Source organism: Aspergillus alliaceus (assembly GCF_009176365.1).
Source record: "Aspergillus alliaceus strain CBS 536.65 unplaced genomic scaffold BDW43scaffold_49, whole genome shotgun sequence".
Classification (NCBI taxonomy): domain Eukaryota; kingdom Fungi; phylum Ascomycota; class Eurotiomycetes; order Eurotiales; family Aspergillaceae; genus Aspergillus; species Aspergillus alliaceus.
In genome coordinates, this window is record NW_022474732.1 from 244450 (window position 1) to 269457 (window position 25008).

Here is a 25008-nt window from a genome sequence, read left to right on the forward strand (position 1 = left end):
CTTGTCACTTCATCCTTTTTTGTATCATCTCATCTTCTGCCTCACTTAATTGAACATATATTTGCACCTTTTTTCTCACTTGAGTGGCGGTACTGGCTTGACACTCGCTACTTTGGACCCCTCCATTCCCCTCAACGCCGAAATCACGTATAATGGCTGATGATACCGCCACGGCGGAGGACTCGCCCATCACCTTTAATATCAAATCTTCCAATGATGCTAAATACACACTGACTCTTCCATCGTCGACGCTCGTGGCAGAGCTGAAAGAAAAACTTGCGACATCGGAATATGCAGATACTCCGGCGGAGCGTCAACGCCTGATTTACTCAGGGAGAGTGTTGAAAGATAATGAAACCCTGTCTACATACAATATCAAAGATGGACACACCATTCACTTAGTTAAAAGTGCTGCTAGCAATCAGCGCCAGACTGGTGCTTCTCAGACTGCCTCGACGTCTACTCCGTCAGGCACCTCTGCTACTCCGGCTACTGGTGTTCCCACAAACCTTGCGGCCGGTACAGGCAACAACCCACTGGCTGGTTTGACCGGCGCGCGATACGCTGGGTTTGCGCAACTTCCAGGAGCTGGAATGTTCGGCCCAGATGGTGGCGTAAGTAATATATCTTGAGAAAAACCTGGTTCTTTGGATGGTGGTTTAACTGTCGGTATTCAGATGGGCCCTCCTCCCGACGCCGACTCCATGCTCAATATGCTCGAAAACCCCCAGTTTCAGTCTACGATCAATGAGGCTTTACAAAATCCAGCGATGATTGATATGATGATCCAACAAAATCCCATGCTGCGCGAAATGGGTCCCGGCGTGCGGCAAATGATGCAAAGCCCAGAATTCCGTCGTATGCTTACCGACCCCAATTCGCTTCGCCAAGCGATGCAGCTTCAAAGAGCCATGGGTGGCGGTGGCGGACTTGGTGGCAGCGCATTCCCTGCACCGGGAGTCACGAACACGACACCAGAGGACGGCCAAAACGGTCAGAATAACAATGGCACCACGCCTGCCGCTGGCGCCCCTCCTTTCAACCCATTTATGCCTCCCAGCCTGGGAGCTGGAAACCCTTTTGCTGCCCTTTTCGGTGCCAATCCAGCTATGGGTGGCGCAAATCCCCCCAGCGCGGCGGGTAGTGGCCAGGCCGAGACTACGCAGAGAGCTGCCGGGGAGACTACTGGGAGCGGTCCTACCACAGCAGAGGGTCAAAATCAACAAGCCGCCCAGAATCCATTCGGAGCGCTTTTCAACCCTGCCATGTTTGGTGCACAAGGCGGCCAGGTGAATCCTTTCAATCCCCAGCAAAATCCTTTCCTTCGCGACCCCGCTCTACTATCGCAGATGATGCAGGCAATGGGCGCTCCTCCAGGAGAAGGTGGTGCAGGTGCCCTTGGCGCCAATCCTTTGGCGGCTCTTTTCGGAGGCAATGGGTTTGGAACTCCATCTCCACAAGACAATCGACCACCTGAGGAAAGGTATGCGGAACAGCTTCGCCAGCTTAACGACATGGGCTTCTACGAGTTTGAAAGGAATATTGAAGCCCTACGACGAGCAGGTGGGAGTGTACAAGGTGCAGTGGAATACCTTCTGAGCCATCCTTCTTGAGTGCTCACTTCGATGTGGATTGGCCAATTGTCCTTCTTTTGTGGAGCGATTGTTTTCATTGGCGGCTTCTAATTTATGATTACCCTGTTTGCATACTCTTTCCTTTGGGTGTGATATGCGGGGATGTTTGGAGGGCTCATGTAGCGCTTGCACTTTGAGGACCATCCTATATTCATGATTTAGCAGAAAGGGCGTTAGTATAGCAGAATCCCATGTTTATTATGCAATGACAAGTCTTTCTACATGTTCCTATCCGTTCAGTCTTTCCAAAGTTTAAGCTATTGGAAGCGGAGAATGTATTGTAAGTAACCTGAATAATACGTACAGGTGTTATTATGATCCGTCGTGACCAAGTGGAGTCGAATTTTGTTGTATTCACGGTGAGATTATCGTTTTGGGAATGCACGCTAAACCAGTTACGGACTAATCGGCCGGACTGCTCGATGCCATGAAATGATGGCAAGTCTCCCTGGCAATCTAGCTACATTTACTTACTACTCCTCGTTGCTGTGATCACCCCTGACTTTCCCCCCTTCTCCTTCGTATTTATTCCTTTCTCTCTTCTATTCAATAGGCATTCCATGCCGATTACATTCGTTACATCGATCTGAAGTACTATATCTCGGACTTTCCATTCTCCGTCGCGTTCTGGACCGCCCGGCCTCCAGACGGCGTACATCGACGTTATCATCCACGTTTTTCGATCTATTCTAACCCTTCCCTTTTTACTTCTTCGTCTTCCTTAACAGAATTATTTTTCGACATTGCGCATAAATTTACAACCTACGCTTTCTCCTTTTCTTCGAGCGATATATTTAATGGGGGGGTCTAGGGGAAACTCCAGTTGGGTTTAGTTCCGATTTACTGATCTACGCTTGTGATTCACGCCCCCGCCACATACGATTCATTGGTGCATGTTTCGGTGATAGTGCTTTTGCTCTCTATAATAGTGAGAAGTGGTCCTTATTCTACCACTACATCAATTATGGAGCTGGGACGCTTGTGCTGCCCCCGTCAATGGGCTCTGTGGTTGTTGTTCATTTCATATTCTTGCGCGTTCTACGTACCTGGTAAGCTTTACTCGGCCCGTCGTGCTCATTAGACATGGTAACTTACACGCCCCTGTGTGCATTACAGGATACTCGATCAAACGTTACAATGACGACGAAGCCATTCCCCTTCTTGTGAACAAGATATTTTCCGATAATACGCAACTTCAGTATGCCTACTATGACCTGCCTTTTGTTTGTCCCCCGAGTGGAAGAATGCATGGTGGTTCGCCCTTCGGCTCTGGGCAGAGTATCTCACTTAACCTGGGTGAAATCTTGCGTGGTGATCGCATCATGACCTCGGACTTCGAATTGCAGATGGGCAAGAATGTCGAATGTCAAGCCCTTTGCACTGCGGAAGTAGGACGCAAAGACGTCAAGTGGGCTCGCCAGCTTATTAGAGACGGGTATGTGGCAGAGTGGATTGCGGACAACTTGCCTGGAGCAACTAGCTTTGTCACCGTCGACCGTAGTCGCAAGTATTATGCTACTGGGTTCAAGCTTGGATTTCGGGACTTCTCACCCGTCGACGGGAAAGCACGGTACTATATTAATAACCATTTCACTATCATGATCCGCTGGCGGTCGGCACCTGAGGGTGGCAAGTTGATTGTTGGTTTCGAAGTTTATCCGAAGAGTATTCGCGCAGAGGACCATGAGGAGAATGGCTGTCCCAAGCAAGTACATGAACACCACGATGGACTTGAGCTATATATCCCTCCAAACACATCCAAGTTGCGCGAAATGTATCCCGGCTCATCATATATTCCAGAGGACGATGGAGTTGACGACGGAGCTACACTTAAGATTCCGTACACATACTCTATTTATTTCAAGGAAGATAACAGCATTGAATGGTCTAGCCGATGGGATCTCTATTTCAGCAACCAGGACGATAGTTCTATGACACACTGGCTTGCGATTCTCAATTCTTTGACTATCTCTGGTGTTCTTGGGGTGGCTGTATACGTGATTTGGGGCAGAACGGTACAGGGAGATATCAAGGGCCGAGGGGATGGGGCAGTGGACGAAGCCAAATTAAAGGCTCGAAGCGCAGCTAAAGCAAAGAATATTGAAAGGAAAGGGGACGGCCTCTTAGACCAAGGCCCGGATCTTGAGCGAGATGCAGACCTGTCTTCCGACGATGAAACTCTCGAGGATGTCAGTGGTTGGAAGCTTCTGCATGGAGATGTTTTCCGAGTGCCCGAGTACAGTGGTCTCCTTGCACCAATTGTCGGCTCGGGTATGCAGCTGTTGTTTATGACCTCGGGTCTTCTCCTACTCAGCTGCCTGGGTGTTTTGAACCCTAGCTTCCGCGGTGGGTTCGTCAGTGTGGGCATGGGTTTGTTTGTGTTCGCCGGCCTCTTCTCCGGCTACTTTTCGGCAAGGTTGTACAAGACATTTGGCGGTACCAACTGGAGGAAGAATACACTAATAGTAAGCTCGATTTGGGTCTCGCAACCTTGGCGTTACTAACAGCATTAGACTGCTCTTTTCATTCCTGGCCTGACATTTTGTCTCATATTCATTCTGAACCTCTTCGTCTGGGCACAGGCATCTAGCACGGCAATTCCCTTTGGTACATTAGTCAGTCTTCTTGCGCTCTGGTTGCTGATTCAAGTTCCCTTGGTTTATATTGGTAGCTGGTATGGCTTTGTGCGAACTGCTCCATGGGAACATCCAACCAAGACCATGTCGATTGCGCGTCAAATCCCACCGCAACCCTGGTATCTACACAACATCTACGGGACCATTTTGACAGGGTTGGCGCCGTTTGCTGTTCTGTTCATCGAACTTTTGTTCGTGTTTAAAAATTTGTGGCAGGATAAGAGTGGCTACTACTATGTGTTTGGCTTCTTAAGTTCCGTCTCGACTATTCTAATGATCACGGTGAGCGAAGTGACCATCATCGCCACCTACAGTCAACTCTGCTCCGAGGTATGTTTCATTTAATCGTTGCCATCAACGTCATATTAGTTTCGGGAGCTAACTGAATCAGAACTATCATTGGTGGTGGCAGAGTTTCCTAACTGGCGCAAGCAGCTCATTCTGGGTATTTGCCTATTGCATTTGGTACTACTTCTTCCATCTTCATATCACTGGGTTTGTTTCCAGTCTTCTCTTCTTTAGCTACAGCTTCCTGGCGTGTGCGGTGTACGGCCTGTTAACGGGGACCGTTGGGTTCTTGACGGCTTACGCGTTTATCCGTCGGATCTATAGGTAGGTGGTTGCCGATTCTGGAATGAATAATGCATGTTTGAGCTAATCAGTGTATAGTGGAGTCAAAGTCGATTAATCGCTTTCAGGAACGATAAGTCGACCGATCGACAGGCTGTTCATCTGTGACACAGCCTTAGCGTCGAGGTCAATTCTTCACCCCCCTGGAGCTTATGTGAAACGGCATTTAAAGCATGCATTGCCTATGCAAACCTCTTTTCATCTCTGATTTTTTTTATTTCAAGATATCCACCATCTCTATATGAATTGGGTTGCGGTGCTATTAGTGACTAGTCATTTGGTCAATGGCCTCCTGTACCTTACATATATATTTCCTGAATTAGCGAATCCATACCAGAGTTTTAGAACAGCTTGAAGAGGATCCTCAAAACTAAATCTACTCTTGGTCTACTCTCCCTCGATGCAGGACAATCCAGTCAATTTTCGTAATTGAGAACCATCAAAGTGTAACATAATCAATCCTCAAAGGACAGTCAACAGCTTTCTCCCACAACCAGCCCATACTTTATCAGAAAGGTCCACCGAGTCCGGACATTTCTTCCCCAGGAAAACCAGTCCAGACTCACCATTAGCGCGCATCCATCAAACATCACCCGCCGCTATCCCACTCTACCCCAAAACGGCATTCCTATCCAGACTCCAGGGCTGCCAACCTGGCAACACGAGACTTACGACTAGTTCCTTAGTACTAGCTCCCCTTCACATTCACTCTTCTCCCCACCCTCAGCTACCTCTTACGTATTTTATTTCGCACCACAGTACGCCTCATGAAATCCCGTTACACGCTCGTACCTACAGGGTGATACCTGAGTTACCTGTGTTGTGGCTATGTGCGGTAGGGCAGGGTTCCGCGTGATGTTGAGGAACGTGAATAGCCGACGGTGTAATACTACATGTTGACTTCGAGGATATTGTGGTTCCTCATGTATCATTTGCGTTGTGATTGGTAGAGATTGAGAATTTACTTACTTTTGGAGGGTCATGTGGTGCTGGGAACAACCAGATACTAGTAGTGCCGAATGCTTGGTCGTGCGGAGTATGGGTGGGAGGAGCCGCAATGTGGCGAGGATTGCTTACGCTTTTTGTATGTTTTGGTAGATGGTGCTGAGAGGGTATTGGGGCTTTTGGGGAAGGGATCTAAGTGGTTGAGTAAGGGGTTCTGGTGCATGATAATAGCCAAGAAGTTAAGTTGGTTTACTTGAGCTTCGCAGACGATTACATGTCGGGGGAGTAACTTGTAGGACTAGAAAGGTAAAGGATACAAAGCTGAGTCTGATCAGCGTGATTGCGTCAGCTAAGTCGAATACAAAATACAATTAGCAACAGGAATCAGGCCGTGAAGATCAAGGTGAATGTGAAGAGAAGAGGTCCGTTCGTCCATACATGGGATTATTATTACTACTTCGTATGTACTCCGTATATGGGCATTGTTTCAGATGTTTTACAAGTGTTAGGTAGAAACCGGGAGATAAATACATTGAATTCTTTTTTCAATTTTACATGCATTGGGGCTGCGTTAGAGCATGCTTTAGCGTAGTTGTACAACGCATGTATGTATTGTAAGAAAGAGGAAACTTACATGTATGTGCTAGTAGTGAAGCAAGATCTTCAAATCCTATCATTTAATATATCCAATGACAGCATCTACTGGTCCGCTATCTACCACATCATGCCAGACGGCATTATCGGACATGTCAGATGGGACGGACTCCGTTGCAGCCCGGTTCCATGATCAGCACTGCCGTTCAAATGAAGGGTTAAGGCGAGAAGGATGTGGTAAGACATAAAGTGCTCCTTGCTTCTCATTGAAGGAAGCTAGCATTGTTGCATTTACTTCTCTTTGGACCAATTGCAAGTACCTACAAACTTAAGGTAGCAATGTGTTCTTTACCGGGGCGATGAATCATTCATTCGTGGAGACGTTTTTGCCCCTTGATGGCGTGCTCGGAGGTACCGATGATGCATTCTTTCCTACCTCGAGGTCTCGGCATCCGCATGCGGCCAACTTGTTGACTGTACGGCCTTGGAATAAAGTGTGGTAGTAGTGATATCCATGGTCTATCTCTGGACTAGGGCACAATAAAGTAACAACTACCAGTATTAGGGGTTCCTATGAATACTAATGGTGCTGCATGGCCTGATTGATAGTAAACTGCGGAAATACAGCAGATCCCATTAGCCAAAAGCTTATCAGAACCTCCAGAAAAAAAAAAACCAAGAACAGAAATTATGAGGAAATAATCTTTCAGTTGATCTTCTAGAAAATCCCTATATCATACGTAGGGACAGTTGAAGTCAACACGTAATGCACGATCGACGAATGACAGGGCCCATGGGGATGATGCCATCGACCCGCGGGATCGGTATAACACTAAAACTATGCGTCTGCGGGAGACCATGGTAAGGGCCCCCCGATTGGCGTCTTATAAACTGCGGTTTCTGGGGTACAGGGTCTCTGCAATACTGGTATTTATCAATTCCCAACATCAATGCCAAGATGCGTCCATTCCGCTGGACTTGGCATATCGTCACCCCTGGGGCAGGTGACTGCCATTGAAAGCGGGAAGAGTAACTTTGAAGCAAACCATAGGGCTGACATGTCTTTCCAAAGCAATCAGTATTGTACTTACCAACGAATAAGGCCTTCAAGGTGGCACTCTCCGCCGTTCACATTACAGTAGTCACCTGCCATCTGCAATAAGTATCCGCGAGTCATTCGAGAGGCACAACGGTCAAATTGTCGCATTTCATTCCCGCCTGGCAAGCGACATGACTTCATGAATGTGACTAGTATAAGCGGGTTGGTACATACATATATGGACTATCCTGCCTTCCTTCCCCTCTTTTCAATTAGATGTGAATATGTTCTCACATGTATGTCACCCCCCCCTGCTTCATTGTCCTCTAATAAAGTGGTCATTAAAGGCCCAAGCTGGAGGAAAGAGAGGCTCGTGACCGAGATGAATACACATACTAGGAGGGCTCCCATGGGTGATCTGCCACGTGACTGTGGTATTACTCGGGATCATGTAACCCCTAGAAAGTTAAACGCCCACGAATTTCATTGTCAACTGAACAAGAGAGGTTCCTCAACGATCTACGTTGTGCAGCATTCGGATAATACTGAAAGTACTACCGCCGTTGACTTGAAAAGCAAAAAGCAAGGATCATAGAGCCGCCTGAACTAGTCCAGATATGAATTTGTCATTATGATGCCCCGTACTGTATCCGCATCTTTCGGTTCCTGTTCAACCGATGCTTGTTTAGATTTCCTGGAAGACTAGTCCATTCCATACTGAACGTATGGATCTTGTTGATATGGTTCAATGGTCGCCTGGAGACATGCTTTGTAAAAAGGATGAGACCGAAATTGGCACTGGAATTAGGTTACGGGCGCGCATTAGCCTGCATGGGCGACGATGAGCTACTGAGGATGAAAGTTTTCACCGCAATCTTACTAGATAACTAGAATAGTACTCCTTCAAAGCAGTGGGCACATGGCCCCTGACCTGAATGGGCTAGAATATAAGGAAGTTTCAGCCGTATCGAGTGTGATGACACATAAAAACAGCATCATTGTCGATAGTATGCACTTGTAAGTCTGTAATGGATAAGCCCTTTTTCTTTCTTTCTTACAAGTATTTGGTGCGTACGAAAGACTTGTTCACAGAATCAGCCAATGAGGACCCGTGGCGAATCAGCTGATGCACTAGTCTGGCTTGTGATAAGCCGGGGGTCCTTGTCGGAACCGGCCGGGGGTGGAATCCAGCCACCAATAAATGGACTCCATCAGGCCAAGAGTGCCAAGATTTGGGGAGGCCGGACTAGTGAGAAGGGGACCTTCTTTGAATGGGTCCAAGTCCAGTTCGGTTAGTAGTCTACCCGTCTCAAAAAGAACTAACTTCTTCCAGTTCTCCGACGTACTCTGTAAGGAGTGCTACATCAACCAGAACCCAGCAGGAAAAGCATCTCCATGATGTTTGATAGAAGGTGTGGGGATTAGGGCATTATGTGAAGCATAGAAGGTTGCAGAAACTTGAGTCGAACCTGCGGACTCCGACGACCACCTGTGGAGTTTCGTGGCGATCAGATTATGAGTACTTCGTGCCCATGGATGACTGCCGGACCGCATTCCTCTGCCGGGAAATTACATCCTTACCCGGGCCTAGTAATCTGTACTTCGTCACAAAGTTGACGTCCATTTGTGTATTGTATGTAGCGGAGGGTATGTACTTGACAGCGCAACGCAGATTTCTTGGAAGATCATGAATTTCTCACTGAGAGAGATATCTAAAAGGCGAAAGGGAAATCGCAAACCTTGACCTACTTCATTAGGGCTTTTAACAGAACCATTTGACTGAAACTTTAATTCCCCTGTGTCCCAGCTCGTGGGTAATCACACCATCGTCCCCGCTGATGATTCCATCGGTGCTGTGACATAGCATGTACCGCCTGTAGATCTCCGAATCCATCAATACATCCATACATGAAGTAATTTCGTTTCTAGTACATGTACATACAATCATAATTTTTTTTCCTCCTTTTTTTTCAATTTCTTTTTTTTCCCTTTTTCTCACTTTGCCATGACTATTCACCCACCCTGAAAAGCAATATCCGCCCCGGGGATACTTATAACTGGTCCTTCTCCTTTCCGGTTCCCATTCTTTCTCGTCCCTTTCCTTCTTCATCCTTCCCACTTCTTTTCTTCTGCCGACCACCACTTCTTCCAAAGCCGGCCCTGACGCCATATATTCTTTAGATTAGAGTGTGAAAGAGATCAAGCAACCTTCGCAATGGCTACGAAGAAGCCCAACATCCTTTACATCATGGCTGATCAGATGGCTGCCCCCCTTCTGGCCTTTCATGACAAGGACTCCCCCATCAAGACCCCTAATCTGAACCGTTTGGCGGAGGAAGGCGTTGTCTTCGATTCAGCCTACTGTAACTCGCCGCTATGTGCGCCGTCCCGCTTCGTCATGGTGACTGGCCAATTGCCCTCCAAGATCGGAGCCTACGATAACGCCGCCGACTTACCCGCTGACATCCCCACTTACGCCCATTATCTACGTCGTGAGGGTTATCACACCGCTCTGGCGGGCAAGATGCACTTCTGCGGACCGGACCAGCTGCATGGCTACGAACAGCGTTTAACCAGCGACATATACCCCGGCGACTACGGTTGGTCTGTCAATTGGGATGAGCCGGTAAGTTAGTCCTCCAACGCTTCGCGTGAATATGAAGAGTTTCTGATTGCGCGTAGGATATTCGCCCTGATTGGTATCACAACATGTCCTCCGTTATGGAGGCTGGCCCTGTTGTGCGGACCAATCAACTTGATTTTGACGAGGAAGTCATGTACAAATCCACTCAGTACCTTTACAATCATGTCCGCCAGCGCACCGATCAGCCATTTTGTTTGACGGTTTCCTTGACTCACCCCCATGATCCTTACGCCATGACCAAGGAGTTCTGGGATTTGTATGAGGGCGTCGATATCCCTTTGCCAAAGAATGGCGCCATCCCACAAGACCAGCAGGATCCTCATTCTCAGCGTGTTATGAAGTGCATTGATTTGTGGGGCAAAGAAATGCCTGAGGAACGGATCAAGGCTGCTCGCCGCGCCTACTACGCTGCTTGTACTTACGTCGATACCAATGTCGGCAAGCTGTTGAAGGTTCTAGATGATTGCGGTTTGACCGAAGACACGATTGTTGTGTTCACTGGTGACCACGGAGATATGCTAGGCGAGCGCGGACTGTGGTATAAGATGGTCTGGTACGAGAACTCAGCACGTGTCCCCATGATCATGCATGCGCCCAAGCGCTTTGCCCCTAAGCGTATCTCCCAGAACGTGTCAACGATGGACTTGTTGCCTACTTTCGTCGATCTGGTAGGCGCGCAGTTGATTCAGGAATTGCCCATGGACGGCGTGTCCTTGCTTCCATATCTGACAGGCGAGGATGGTCTCAAGACCGATACAGTGCTGGGCGAGTACATGGCTGAGGGAACGCAGTCTCCAGTGGTTATGATCCGTCGCGGCCGTTGGAAGTTTGTGTACTCGCTGATCGACCCGCCAATGCTTTTCGATGTGGAAGCAGACCCTGAAGAAAAGGTAAACCTTGCAGCTGGTTTAGTTGTTCCGGCACAAGTGGTTGCGACAAAACCTACTGCCGGATCACAGTTGCAACCGGCATCGTTGCCCACTCCGGCTGATTCTCCGCGTGTGTCGCCTCGGCCCCAACGTGGAGCTTCGTCTGCCTATCCATTCCCTAGCCCTCCACGAACCCCTAGTCCAGGCAAGGGATTGCCTTCGATGCCCACGACTACCGAACCAGCCAAGATTTTGGCATACTTCATGGAAGAGGCGCAAGCTCGCTGGGATTTGGAAAGCATCACGGAGGATGTCCTGCGGTCGCAGCGTCGGCGGCGACTAGTTTACTCGGCTTTGATCAAGGGCAACCCGGCTATTTGGGACTACGAGCCGCGTATTGATCCAAGCACACAGTATGTGCGCAACCAAGGCAAGGGTGCTTTGGACGATGTAGAATTGATTTCTCGCTGGCCTCGTGTGCTGCAGCAAGCAGCCAACGTGATGGGCACCAAGGTTTAGGTCATTCTTCGAGAAAGAGAAGAGACTGGAAAAGGGTCATTTAAAATTTCGGCATAGCTTTCGGTCTTTTTTTTTTTTGGTATATCCTCGGGTGTTTCTTTTATCTTGCGATGTTGAATTTGCTCAGATGAATTCCGTTTTACGATGATTTAGCGAGGCGCGATACCCGGCATTGTTTGCATTCACAGCGTTTGCTTGAGTCTACCTAGCGATTGATGAATGCGTTTTTGTTCTCGGGATCTCCAGCAGATGGTACGGCAGTGCTGTACATAAAAACATAGGAGAGCTGCCTGCTTGTATGTATGTATGATAGAACAGACTGACAGACAAACAGAATGACTGAATATAAATATTTCAAGATACACGGAAAGATAAGGCACGTGAGGATCATTGACAAATCTCCCCATGACTCACCCGACGATTGGCCCGGCTTCTCGGGATTTGATATCATGGTTAATCCCACTACTATATAATCAAATGAACCCCACATTTAAGTCTGACCTTAACTTCTGCAGCAATCTACAACAAAACAAAATCAAATACCATAGACTTTCAAAATGCCTTCTAAAATTACGGTGGCCGTTGCCCAAGCACGCACCCACAACACCCTCTCGGAGACTCTTTCCGCTCTCAACCGCATCACCCGCCATGCTGCCTCCCGCGGTGTCCATCTTCTCCTCTTCCCAGAGGCCTATCTGGGTGGATATCCGCGTACCTGCAACTTTGGCACTGCCATTGGTGCGCGTCTGCCCCATGGTCGGGATCAGTTCCTGAGCTACTTCCATTCTGCGGTTGATCTGGGGGATACGCCCGCTGGAGCGGGTGATGATTGGGTGCAGAGAAAATTGCCGGTTGCGGAGGGGAAGAATCATCGCGGTGATGGCACCCGGGAAGCTCTCGAACGGGTCGCAAATGAGACGGGAGTCTTTATCGTTGTGGGTGTTATTGAGAGAGCTGCGGGCAGTCTGTATTGTTCTGTGCTCTATATTGACCCGGCGAAGGGGTGTCTCGGAAAGAGGAGGAAGGTAATGCCTGTAAGTACTAACAATCTATACCTTCTTCTTTTCTCTCCAATATGCTTGCTATGTATATGTCGCATAGTCATCTAGCATATGAAGAAGAGAGCTAACCCTGAATAGACTGGAACGGAACGTCTCGTCTGGGCCCAGGGTTCCCCTTCAACGTTAAAAGCCGTCACTACTCACCTCAATGGTGTCCCTGTAACTCTGGCTGCAGCGATTTGCTGGGAGAACTACATGCCCCTCCTCCGACAGAGTATATATTCACAGAACGTGAATATTTACTTGGCTCCCACGGCTGATGCCAGGGATACGTGGCTCCCACTGATGCGGACCGTGGCATTTGAGTCCCGGGCATTTGTACTAAGCGCAAATCAGTGCGTTAGGTACAATGAATTACCGGACTGGGTCACCGGCCACCAGGAAAAACAAGTGTCGCATCTCAGGAAGCGATCTGTGACGTCTGAAGGGCCGCATGAAATTGTTTGGCCCGAGGCCGATAAGGATAAGAGCAAGTCCGCTATTGCAGCCCGTAAGTCCCTAATTTTATCCGTCTAGTTGTTGGTATAGGGAAATAATGGAAACAGAATCTATTTCGACAGAATACGTTTGCCGCGGCGGTTCCTGCATTGTCGATCCGCAAGGCCAGGTTCTTGCGGGCCCTATCTGGGAGGTTTCTGCTGATGATGCGCCTGATTCCGCTACCACGGCGCATGCAGCGGGTATAGATGGCGGATCTGCGGATGCCGTTGGTGATGGGCTTATCATCTCGGAGATTGATATCGAGGACTGTGAAAGGGGTAGATTGGACATGGATGTGGCTGGCCATTACTCAAGGAATGATGCGTTCAAGTTGACGGTGGAGGGATTGGATCTTAACCCACCTCCCTTCTAAAGTGCATTGATTCCGAATGTATGTGTTGGGTGGATTCTGTGATTGAAGCTATATACATATTCCTTGTACATGATAACTATGTAGCAGGAGCCGACTAAGCTTGTACATAACACCTAATTGACACAGCCGCAATATCGTCAGTGACGTTTCAGACCTCTGCGAATAGCCAAACCAATAACCTGATTGACGCCTGCAAAGGAGCGCGCCTAGAAATCCACTTTCCGAGCTAGAATAGGTATATGTGTAGTCATCGAGGGCGGTGCTTACAAGAGGGACAGACATATGAAACAGATTCAGACTGAAAACGAACAGCGCAAGCCCTGAAGATCAACCTCCAAGATGACCAATTAAGCAAGTTTATGAAAACCCCAAACTCTACCTCCGAGTAATAACATCGTCCAGAGCCTCCCTAATATTAGGATGATTGCGCTCCTCAAGTTCCATCTGTTTCCGCATCTTCTCAAGAGCCGAGTAACGATCAGAAAATCGAGAATCCTTCTGGAGCGAACTAATGAAAGATGAATCGACTTGGATCCTCGAGTCTCGCAGTAGAAGCTTCAGAGTGTCCCATCTCCGCCACCTGGCCGCTTCAGTTAAGGGATTATTAAGATTGGCTTGTTCATGATTCCTGTCGACAGAATAGTTCACAAATGGCCTCGCAAGGATCTCACGTACGATACGCTCTTGTCCAACGTGCACTGCCCACCATAGTTCAGTGCGGCCATCTTTATCGGGGCGTCCAACTCTGATACCCTTCTCAAGTAAATAAAGAGCGTAGTCAGGCTCTCTCCAGGTCATAGCGTAATGAAGCGCCGTATGACCATTTTCATTCGCTACGTTCAGAAGAGCCGGTGACAACTCGATCAGAAGGTCCAGGGTGCGTGGAGTGCCCGTTACGAAAGAACTTAGAGAGCCATGCCTGGCAAGTTCATGGAACACGGTTATGCCGTGGTTCCCTCGCAAAGACAAAATATCTGTCCCGATGTCCAGTAGACCTTTGACGGTATCCAAGCGCGCGTAACGACAGATCACAGCAAAGGAAGTTAATCTAGTAACGTTTTTGCATCCGGCCTTGTTGAGAAAATCCGCCAGCGTCGGCACAATATCTGGGCACCGAAGACGGTCAATCAAGTCGAACGGCACTTTTCCATTTTTATCTGCTAGATTCGGATCGGCACCATATTCCAGCAAGAGACTGGCGCTTTTATACTTGAGTTTGTCCACAGCAATAAGAAACATGGGGCTTCGGTGCGTCACGGCGCGGGAGTTGGGGTCCACGCCTGCGTCTAGGAACAGTCTAAGGGCAGCAATGTTGGATTCGAGAATACACCTCAGCATTGGCTCGGCAGGTTTTTCGTTTCCTATTCTTTCATATTCTTCGTCTGCTGGAACAGCACACTGTCTTGCTGCCTTTCTTCTCCGACCGAGGAGGATATCGTTCAGAGATTTGCATGTCGCAGATAGCCGACAGAGATCCCTCTTGTCGAGATACTCGGCGACATCGTAAAACAAATCATCCGAGAGCTTTGTGAAGCATGATTGTTCAGATGGTGGCATGATGCTTTTATGAACTTTTTTAGAGCGTGTATGTGAAAAATTGATCGTTGTCCTTAGGTGACAGCCTACGAGTGGGTGATAGTGCGCTTTTTGGCCACTTGAAGATTATTTAAGAACCAACGCAGAGACATAGTGCTGCTTGTTACTTTGACATCTTAGTAAAGTATATTTAATGAATGAAGAAGATCATTATTTAGGTTCTATATCTAAGGAGCTTGAAAAGAGTATTTATACCAAACAAAGGATTACTTCACAAAAAGCGGGAACTCCCTAAGAATAGTTGTCGATTCGAGGGGACTTTAAGTTATCTTTTGTAATCTAACAGGCAGAGATTAAGTAGAAGTCCCTTCTAAAACAGACAACATATAATAATGACCTTGATTTGGAGAGACACTTTATAGTTTTTAGGGCAATGGGGTTCACGGGACTATAATAAAACAACTCCAAGTGTGGGGAAACCGAGAGTAACCTCGGTTGCTTTATTTTCCCCATACTTTCTTGCATTCAAATTGATTCGATTCCTCCTTCAAGTCACTCTACTATCGCCAAACCAGACAACATGTCCAGTTCTACATCAAGCTACTCGGCCATTGCCCAGCGCAAACAAGCACATCTCGAATCTCAAATTCCCACAGAATGGAAACTTTCCGCTTCTTCGATTCCATCGGGGATGCTCTCCCTAGAAGACTCTATCACTAACGCTAAACAGTATCAGTCAGTGAATGTGATGCAGATCCCAAGAACATGTGGACTACTCACTAATGAACAACTGGAAATTACGGAAAATTGGGATATTCGGGGCCTTTTGCGAGTCATTGCAGAAAAACGATATACAACGGAAGATGTTGTAACGGCCTTCTGCAAGGTACACTCTCCCATTGTTCTAATTTCCTTTCACTTTCTATTTCTTTTTGGAGGCAGATAGTAACATCACCAGCGAGCGGCGATCGCTCACCAACTCACCCGTTGCTTGAGCGAACCACTTTTCGACCGCGCTCTCCAACGAGCCAAACAACTCGACTGGCATCTCCAGAGTAGCGGGAAACCAATTGGTCCATTACACGGCCTACCTGTTTCTATCAAAGATTCCTTCCATGTGAAGGGCGTTGACTCAACCACGGGCATAGCTGGTCTCGCATTCCAACCCGCTACGGAAAACTCGCCGCTAGTGGATCTACTTGAATCCTTGGGCGCTGTAATAATTGGTAAGACCAACGTCCCCCAGACCATGGGCACTCTGGACAGCTGTAACTACCTCTTTGGTCGGACACTCAATCCACTGAACCGGCAGTTGACAGCAGGAGGCAGCACGGGCGGCGAGGGAGCCTTGATCGCCATGCGGGGGTCAATGGTCGGCTTCGGTACGGATATCGGAGGCAGTATCCGTATACCGGCGATGTGCAATGGTATTTACGGTTTCAAGCCTAGTGTCGGCCGTGTTCCCTTCAGAGGCCAGGATGGAGGGCATATACCCGGCAAAGGAAGAGTCTCCCTGCAAGCTGTTGCTGGTCCCCTGGCACGATCAGTGGCTGATCTAGGCGCCATCATGGAAGAACTTGTGCCGCGGGCCGAGCTCTTCGGGGAGGATTGTATTCCTGGTCGGTGGTATGGGGAATTCCCCTTCCGGCTTCCAGAGACGCAGCCCCGGAACGTCACCATCGGTGTACTTCGATCGGATGGTATTGTCGAGCCCTTGCCTCCTATCGCCAAAGTTCTAGATGAGGTGGCTCAGTCACTGCGAAAGACACCCGGTATTGACGTGGTTGAGATTCCCGTGCCACCGGCATTAACCAAATGCCAGGGCCTGGCAGGGCGATTGATGGGCGTCGACGGAGGAAACGCTATGGTGGACCTACTCGAGAGCACGGGAGAGCCGTTAACCCCCTGGCTACAGGGCCGGCTAAAGCGGGGACGGGAACTAACGCTCTCGCAGCTGGGACAGCTGCAGGCTCAGCGGTCTATTGTTGAACGGGAGCTACTCAAGATGTGGACTTTGAATGGTAGCTCTGAGCGCAGGATTGACGCTATTATCCACCCTGTAGCTCCACATCCGGTTCCTCAAATTGACCGCTATAACGCTGTTGGGTATACGTCTAGCTTTGTCTTGTTGGATTATCCTGCGGGAAGCATTCCAGTACGTCCATTTAGGGAGTCCGATCTGGAGAGCGGGACGGAAATGAATACTCCTGTGTTGGGAAGCTGGGATAAGGCCAATCGACTGCTGTGTATGTTGCTCTATCCTACTTCCTTCCAAGCGTCACTTGTCCTGACTAACGCTGAACCAAACAGGGAATGAAAAAACGGTCGATCGCCGGGTTTACTTGGGTTCACCGCTAAGCATCCAGGTAGTAACGCCCAAGCAGCATGACTATGAGTTATTCAGAGCCATGGAAATCATTGATCGGGCCGTCAGGGTACCAGATACCGAGAAGAATGCAGCCAAGTTGTAGAGGCAGCTCTAGAAACATATACATTCTCGCATACAACTAGACACGAAATGTGCAAACACACTCATACGTACGCCCAATGAAGTAGAGCAATATACGAAGAGATACTACAGACACAAAGCTCATAGTTTGCCCTTCAAGTGACTTCCACCATCCGTTGCGATAACCGCTCCATTCAAATGGCTGGAGGCTCGACTTCCGAGGAAGACCACTAAACCCGCAATATCCTCCGGTCTACCCAATCTCTTGTTGGGAGATTGCTCCTCCAACGACTTCAAACCACCCTGCAAACTGATCAGGCCATCAGCCATCTTCGACGGGAAGAAACCAGGCGCAATAGCATTGCACAAAATATGTCTGGGGCCCAGATCAACCGCCAGATTCTTGGTCAAATGGATCACTGCCGCCTTAGAAGCCGAGTAGCTGAAAGTAGCATTGTCCCCGATAGTACCCACACCCAGACCGGCGATGGAGCCGGTCACAATGACTCTGGATGGTTCATCACGCGTCGCCTTGACCGTAAGAAGGGGGGCGAACCTACGGAAACTCAGGTTAACAAGCGAACATCCCAACACATCACGTCTCAAAATTAGAGAGAGAAAAAAAGACCCACTTCTGCACCAAATAAAACACACTCTTCACGTTCAAATCCATCACCTTCGAAAACATCTTCTCGGGATGCGTGTCGAACTTCTCGCCCCAGGTCGCCCCCGCATTCGCAAAGAGAATATCCACATGATCCGTCGTCTTCTTCACTTCCTCCACTAGTCGGTCCAGCTCGGAGATCTTCGAGTTATCAGCGGGCACGGAGATGGCCTGCGCGCCGGGGCGCTTGTTGGGGAGGGCATTGAGGGCCGCAACAGCCTCGTTGCAGGCTTGGGCTTTGCGCGACGCGATGTAGACCTTTGAGCAGCCGGCTTGGAGTAATCTATTTCCATAGTTGTTAGTAAGGGAGAATGTCGTTTGTGATCGGTATATGGAATGCTGGGTTACCCGCTGGCAGCGTGCAGGCCTAGGCCCCTGGAGCCGCCGGTTACGACGGCGACTTTGCCCTCGAGGGAGAAGATGGAGCCGAAGTTGTCGAGTTCGACTTGGTCTGCGAGGGACATTTTGGTGGTGGAATGGTGGCTTGGTTTGACTTTAGGTGACTGGGATGTGATGGAGTAGGATTGAGGGAGGATTTGAACTTGAAGTCATGGTTAGACAATTAATGGGGAACTGTTTGGAGAAGCTGGTTTGTTTGCATTGAATCGTACAACTCAGACATACCGAGGTTCGGGTTCTTTTCTTCCCCGCAAAAGAGTGGAATTTATAGTTAGTTGTATTAATAATCAGTCAATCATCTGGGTTAGCTAACTAGTTATTTGTCTTGTTGAGCCCTAACTTGTAGAGGTGAGGCTTCGGTGATTGATGATCGTGATTCACGACCGTGACTTGTGAACGTGCAGGTTGATTCTGTGTAGATTTTGGGCATTGTATTATATAGACAGCGAGTGTGGAGGTTCTCATCTGATGATATATACTTTCTTTGAAGTCAGGTCTAGTACGTAAAGAATGATCGCTTCTCTCCTTCGTACTAGTCCTTTCAGTTTCCTCGGACTAATTCTAGACATCATTCTGTGCTGTTCGATACACAACTTAGACGTGTTGAAAATTGGACCGGATTACAATATCCAATGGCTATCTTCAGGTCAACCTTGTGAGAAGTCGGGTGTAGTAAAAGGATATTATAATCCCTGTTGGATTCAAAAGAGATCTTGGAGTTATTGGTGCATTACATGTTTCCTGGGCGGGGCGATGCTTTGCTTTGACTGCTTCATGCTGTACAATTCTTATGAGGAGAATGCAGTTTGGACCATCATAGGTACATGTCTCCATACTATACTATCTAGTTGACTGGTCTTTCCGTGTCATCCACTTTCTCCTACGAATCATAATGGCCAATCTCATAATGTGCTCATAAGGTCCTCTGAATCCCCTCAAACTCCCTCATAGCGATGCCCCGCTGATATGATTGGCCAGGTCAAGGTACCTTGGGGCCCTCAGTTCTCTAGGGTTATAGTATAACATTCTCCTATCTTTAACCCAACATCTCTTACAACCCCTCTTCTCATCTCCTTCCTCTCTTCTCTATTCACATCCTCCATCTTCTACAAATACAATATCTCATACCAAAAACCACCCAAAATTAACCGAACCACCGAAATGGCCACCACATTCTCTCTCCCGCCCCTCCCCTACGCCTACGACGTAACCAACCCCATTCCTCTTCCCCCAAAACAAGCTAACACCCTCCCCAGGCCCTCGAACCCATAATCAGCAAACAGATCATGGAAATCCACCACCAAAAACACCACCAGACCTACATCACCAACCTCAACGCCGCCCTAACCGCCCAATCCACCGCCCTTGCCTCAAACAACATCCCTCAGCTCATCAACCTCCAGCAAAAGATCAAGTTCAACGGCGGCGGCCACATCAACCACTCCCTCTTCTGGGGGAACCTGGCCCCCTACGGCTCGTCCGAGACCGATCTCGAGTCGTCTGCCCCCGCCCTCAAAGGCGCCATCGAGGCCCAGTACGGGTCCGTTCAGAAGTTCAGGGAGGCGTTTGGGGCAGCCCTGCTGGGGCTGCAGGGCAGTGGGTGGGGATGGTTGGTTAGTCAGGGGCCCGGGGGCAAGTTGGAGATTGTTTCCACGAAGGATCAGGATCCAGTTACGGATAGGGTGCCTATCTTTGGGGTGGATATGTGGGAGCATGCTTATTATCTCCAGGTTTGTTTTCCTTTCATTCTTTTCTTTTGTGGTCCTTGGGAGAGCGGCTGACTGGGCCATTCGTTTAGTATTTTAATAATAAGGCCTCGTACGTGGAGGGGGTTTGGAAGGTGCTCAATTGGCGGACTGCGGAGGAGAGATATAAGAATGGGGTGGAGGGCCCGGCGCTTTTGAAGCTGTAGATATGTATATAGCTCTGTTGAGATATACATAGCCATTTCATGATAAGAAGTCGTGTTTGACTGAAAATGAAATCTTAGGAGTTCGCAAAAGTAAAGTAAATAAAGTTAAACTCCATATAAAACCACCCAAAACTCCCCGCCAAATCCCACATTAATCACCGAAAAACATGAAAAGAAATCAATCCATCAATCAGTCATACCCCACAATCCCCGTCCCTATGCCATTCCCCACGGACGAACCTCCCTCCACCAACACCGTCACCTGTCTCCCGACGATCCCCGTCTCCGACACCCCCAGATCCAACCTCTCCGGTAACTCAAACTCCATCTCACCACGACTCTTGCCACAAGGCCGTAACCTAAACTGATGAAGCGGGGGACTCCTCAGAGCTGACGTGAGATCCCCATGTCGTCTAAAATGATTTAGCATTCGCCCAAGATCAACCATGCAAAGAAAGACATACTCAATCCGCAAATCAATGCCCCTACACCCACGGAACACATCAAACGTGTCCGCGTCCTCAATACGAAACACCGCCTTCGTCCCCGCATCCATCTCCCGGAACAGTAACGAGTACGGACGAAGGGACTTGGAGCTAGCGGTGGGAAACATGACGGCGATGCGGTTGCCGGTACTAGGGCGGGAGATTCCGCACATGGTTTGGAGTTGGAGTTAGGGTTATGGTCGATAGAAGATAATGGAGGTGAACGGGGTTTTGGAGGTTTATTTTCTTTCTTTCTTTTTTCTGTTTTGGAATGATAGATAGGCTGATAAAGGGTTATTCATCTACTCTAGCTACTGGTTTTATCTCTCTCTGGTGTATTTAAATATCTCCTTGTGCCCCAGTCCAGTCCCCAAGGTGTGGCTCCAAAGGTGCTCAAATCTGCGCAAATCCGCGACTGTAATGTGGGGCGCCTTGGCTGGACATAAATCAATGATCACTGGGATAATGGCAATGTGGCTTGTTCTTTGCGTCTTGTTTATTGTTTCGAGTGGTTTTGAGGGGATTATTGCTTGTTTGTATGTTTCTTTTATTTTTGTTTCTCTGTGTGTGTGTGTGTGAATGGGTGGAGCCTTGTTGCCTTAAGGCATTATGAGCTCTAAGCAGAATCCATGAACGCAGCCATAAGGGAGATTATTACAAAGAAACAAAGGGTTTCTTTTTAGTTTAGGAAGAATTTGGTACTATAGGTCAATCCTAGGAGGTTAACGTCAGATACTTGGTAACAACGCGCGAAACGAAAGCTAGCGTGGCGGTCTCTCAGATCTGGCAGACTATTTGAGAGTTTATCTATGCTCCATATGAGGGCTAAGGACCGGTAGTCCTACTTAAATTTGCTCGCATCATTTCCTAGTTCTAGATCCGTAATTCATTGATAATAGAGGAACGACACCCTGGTAGTCACATATTTTGGCCAACATTCGTGGCGCTTGGCCTTCAAAACCCGTTGATATAGACTCAATTCCCTCTTCTATCAAGGACCCGCTCATCGTCTCCTGGTCGCCCCGTGCGTTGCGCAGCAACAACTTTTAGCCTGGGAACTGTGCCATAATCTCCGGAGTCGATCTTGAAGTTGCAAAGAGATTTATATTCAACTGTCGCTTTCGTATAGGCACCTTCGGCCTATTACGAAAAAACCGGCCGGCCATGAACTAGCCGTTTCAACAACTCCACCTAATACATCATCCGCTCCGCTGTCTCTGGCCGTTCACTTCTAGCGCTGGAAGGACCATCTACGCTGTTCCGCGGCGTATATACTTAGGATATAGCTAGTCGATAACCTCCCAATCACCTCGATAGTCACTTTAGGCAAACTAGTCTATGTCTTGGCTTATCAATTGCTGGATGCGAAGCGTCACCTGTCTGTATCTGCCTCCTGGCTAGTAAATTTTTACAGGAGCACACCGTCACCACCGAGCCCCAACCATTTACATTTTTAACGCTGTCTAAGATAAAGTAGACACATCCAGAGTCGCCGCAGCCTGTGATCCAAGCTCGTCGATTCCTCCATGATTACATCGGATCTTCTTCAATATGAGTGTTGTTCTTGGGTGACTATCGCCCGAATTCAGCAACTAGTACTCATCTACCACATGATGGAGGCCGTTGAGGGCCTGGTTATATTTTGAGGTATGTTCTAGACGGAATATTTGAGCGCCGTTAAGACTCTGCTCAGGCTCATGATTTTCATATTCGCTTCACGCTTTTTTTTTGGGGGGGGGTGGAGGTGTATGTAACGTAGCAACCGGTGCATGGCATGACAACGTGCTCGGCTGGAATAGCTTGGATTTGAATTGATGCATTCATGAAGCGCTTTCGTGTCTCATTGATGTGGTTAAGGGCGGTGATGGGGTGGCTTACTATAGAGTACGGAGCGCGAGAGTGGGAAGTGGAGATTTATCTAGTTTCCCCCACCAGTTACGCTTAGCGCTTCTAGTGAGTCTTAGCTCTATTCGTGGGATTTATGCTCCGTACAGGGTCCGGAACATACAATTGGGGACACAATATGCTTGGATTTCAGAATTAATCTATATCGACACTGGACAGTGGAAAATTATATACAACTATGCCACCTGAATAGGATGAGCCTCAGTGTTATAGACAAACTTATTGCCGCCACCGCGCTGGACTTGCCACTCATCATCTGCTTCTGTTAGTTATTTCCTTATACTTCAAAGGATAGCTCTCTGCGGGGAGAAGACTTACCAGGAGCAAAGGTCAGATACACATACTTCAGCACCTCGGCGAACAGGAAACTTTCCTGATTATCAAACCGGCCCCCGCCATTGGCAGCGTTGACGTTGGTCAGGCCAGCAAATCCGGAGCTAGTGCGACAGTACTTGTTGATCGCCTCAAACGCGGCCCACACCCACTCACGGTACTAATCATTGGTTAGCAGGTTTACAAAATTTGTGGGCTGTAGATTTAACATACAGTTTCTTCACCAGTAACACGCCAGGCGTAGTAGAAACTTTCGATCACCTCGGGACGAAGGATATAAGCACCGCTGGTAATGTAGAAGCCCGCACGCTCATACAGCTCCTTCTGGTCCGATGGGACAGATTTAGGGTCCCAACCAAAGCTCTCGGGCCCGATACCAGTTAGAGTTTGATTATAAGTCTCGTGACATCCATTCACCAAAGCCAGGCCAAAATCAATAAAGTCGTCACGGTCCAGGACCGTTCCGCCAAGCAAGAAGCTACCCCCATCAAAGCAAGTGAGATGCTGGGAATTCAGGCTGCTTTCACCGTTGTTGTATGACGATAGGAACGTCAGGTCCGGGCGAGTTGATGGATGCGATGCCAGGTGTTTCATGGCAGACTCAGCCGCAGCCACCCAGCGATCCTTGTAGACGCTGTACTTCTTAGGGTCATATATGTACATCTTAATGAGGTATTCATAGTAGGAGTCGTCGCCCCCATCCCAGCTCACATGTCCGTCCGTGAACTCTCCCGTTGCGATACTGATATAGCTTCCCACCAGTCCGGGGAAAGGTTCCCCTCCCTTTGGCTTCGGGTTGAGCAGATAATTCTCGGCTTTCTGGCTGAGCTGTGCATACTTCGGATCCCCAGTCAGATCCGAAAGTCGCGTCCATTCGAGGACCAATGTACCTGTCACGGCCAATCCATTGGTTTGTGCGCCATCATTCCCTTGGGAGGTAATGTTGATATTATTGTGCGGAACACCGCTGGGAGTGTCGAAGGCGAACTTAAGGACGTCGGCCAACTTTTCCGACTGAGCTAAGAGCTGCTCAACCTTCACCGGGTCTTCGGCGAGGCCCGCCGCCGGGCCGTTCAACAGGTCATAACCAGATAGCATGCCACCCAGGTACCGAATTGTAGTCTCAAACAGGCTCACCTGATCCTTGGTCTTGGAGTAGTCAATCTGGGCGATATGGTCCAAGATCTGGTTGACAATGGTGGCATTACGCATGATAATGGCCGTTGACAGGGCGTCGACGGCGGAGGCACCCCAACCGTTTCGTGTATCGCCGAATCCGTTCGAGATAGGGTGCAGTTCATCGTGTGGGTATGCATATCGCTTGTAACCGTCCCAAGCATGCACGAAAGCTTCCTTTACGGCTTCTGCACGGGACTCGGTGGGATCGGGCTGTGTAGACTTGAATCGGGGATAGGCCAACGAAGGAGTGATGAGGCTCAAAGCCGCCAGAGGCAGTGAAAGCGAAGGAAGATGCATTATGAAGGTAGGGAATAATAATCAACAATAAGGAATATCGGAATATTAGGGATCAACCCGGTGTGAATGAAAGGAATGACAGCCTAATAAGATAGGCGGGGGTTTCACTGGAAATTTATACTCTTAAAATGAATGACTTGACAAACGAGTGGAATCACCTCAACTGGAGGAGGACAATGAAGGAGTGAGCAGGAATTGAGAGGAAAGGGGGGAGGCGTGTGTGAGAGGAAGAGAAAGGAAGAGGAAGATCCATGTGTCGCGTGGGAAGGCGAATGATCATCTTTTAATTCGAGATTGTTATGGGGAATCAGACGACTAATTTGGGAAAGTCATGGGCTCGACCCTCACTGTTTACTAGTACAGAGTAGTGTAGTGTGTAGTATAGTATGTACCGAATTGGTGCAGGACACACCAAAGTAGTACTT

General features: G+C 48.6%; 10 protein-coding genes across 10 annotated transcripts; 6 read left to right on the forward strand and 4 right to left on the reverse strand.

The window, feature by feature from the left end:
* Positions 1–152: 152 nt before the first annotated feature.
* Positions 153–1613, forward strand: BDW43DRAFT_314663 (ubiquitin domain-containing protein DSK2; the record flags this gene model as incomplete). The annotated part of the gene is made up of 2 exons (XM_032047858.1): positions 153–614; positions 678–1613. The coding sequence occupies 2 exons, from the start codon at positions 153–155 to the stop codon at positions 1611–1613; spliced, it is 1398 nt and encodes a 465-aa protein (XP_031896645.1).
* An 838-nt stretch (positions 1614–2451) lies between these two features.
* On the forward strand, positions 2452–5398 carry BDW43DRAFT_178160 (transmembrane 9 family protein). Its single transcript, XM_032038827.1, has 5 exons — positions 2452–2683; positions 2751–4099; positions 4148–4600; positions 4662–4882; positions 4940–5398. Exons 1-5 carry the CDS (start codon positions 2599–2601, stop codon positions 4956–4958), a joined length of 2127 nt encoding a protein of 708 aa, XP_031896646.1. The 5' UTR covers positions 2452–2598; the 3' UTR covers positions 4959–5398.
* Positions 5399–9353: 3955 nt separating this feature from the next.
* Positions 9354–11901, forward strand: BDW43DRAFT_287701 (putative choline sulfatase). The gene is made up of 2 exons (XM_032043185.1): positions 9354–10104; positions 10161–11901. Exons 1-2 carry the CDS (start codon positions 9694–9696, stop codon positions 11508–11510), a joined length of 1761 nt encoding a protein of 586 aa, XP_031896647.1. The 5' UTR covers positions 9354–9693; the 3' UTR covers positions 11511–11901.
* Positions 11902–12035: 134 nt separating this feature from the next.
* Positions 12036–13876, forward strand: BDW43DRAFT_287704 (nitrilase). Its single transcript, XM_032043186.1, has 3 exons — positions 12036–12544; positions 12650–13061; positions 13117–13876. The coding sequence occupies exons 1-3, from the start codon at positions 12068–12070 to the stop codon at positions 13422–13424; spliced, it is 1197 nt and encodes a 398-aa protein (XP_031896648.1). The 5' UTR covers positions 12036–12067; the 3' UTR covers positions 13425–13876.
* Positions 13800–14981, reverse strand: BDW43DRAFT_314667 (ankyrin repeat-containing domain protein; the record flags this gene model as incomplete). Its single annotated transcript, XM_032047859.1, has 1 exon — positions 13800–14981. One exon carries the CDS (start codon positions 14979–14981, stop codon positions 13800–13802), a length of 1182 nt encoding a protein of 393 aa, XP_031896649.1.
* A 417-nt stretch (positions 14982–15398) lies between these two features.
* Positions 15399–17664, forward strand: BDW43DRAFT_178225 (putative general amidase). Its single transcript, XM_032038828.1, has 3 exons — positions 15399–15846; positions 15919–17206; positions 17271–17664. Exons 1-3 carry the CDS (start codon positions 15541–15543, stop codon positions 17429–17431), a joined length of 1755 nt encoding a protein of 584 aa, XP_031896650.1. The 5' UTR covers positions 15399–15540; the 3' UTR covers positions 17432–17664.
* BDW43DRAFT_178234 (oxidoreductase, short-chain dehydrogenase/reductase family) lies at positions 17414–18758 on the reverse strand. The gene is made up of 4 exons (XM_032038829.1): positions 18698–18758; positions 18422–18614; positions 18042–18356; positions 17414–17965 (listed from the first exon to the last, which is right to left on the reverse strand). Exons 2-4 carry the CDS (start codon positions 18535–18537, stop codon positions 17551–17553), a joined length of 846 nt encoding a protein of 281 aa, XP_031896651.1. The 5' UTR covers positions 18538–18614; positions 18698–18758; the 3' UTR covers positions 17414–17550.
* Positions 18759–19633: 875 nt separating this feature from the next.
* Positions 19634–20384, forward strand: BDW43DRAFT_314670 (superoxide dismutase; the record flags this gene model as incomplete). The annotated part of the gene is made up of 3 exons (XM_032047860.1): positions 19634–19678; positions 19729–20202; positions 20271–20384. The coding sequence occupies 3 exons, from the start codon at positions 19634–19636 to the stop codon at positions 20382–20384; spliced, it is 633 nt and encodes a 210-aa protein (XP_031896652.1).
* A 190-nt stretch (positions 20385–20574) lies between these two features.
* On the reverse strand, positions 20575–21042 carry BDW43DRAFT_314671 (uncharacterized protein; the record flags this gene model as incomplete). The annotated part of the gene is made up of 2 exons (XM_032047861.1): positions 20575–20797; positions 20849–21042. The coding sequence occupies 2 exons, from the start codon at positions 21040–21042 to the stop codon at positions 20575–20577; spliced, it is 417 nt and encodes a 138-aa protein (XP_031896653.1).
* Positions 21043–22886: 1844 nt separating this feature from the next.
* Positions 22887–24785, reverse strand: BDW43DRAFT_287711 (glycoside hydrolase family 47 protein). The gene is made up of 3 exons (XM_032043187.1): positions 23321–24785; positions 23093–23267; positions 22887–23030 (listed from the first exon to the last, which is right to left on the reverse strand). Exons 1-3 carry the CDS (start codon positions 24581–24583, stop codon positions 22951–22953), a joined length of 1518 nt encoding a protein of 505 aa, XP_031896654.1. The 5' UTR covers positions 24584–24785; the 3' UTR covers positions 22887–22950.
* Positions 24786–25008: the final 223 nt, after the last annotated feature.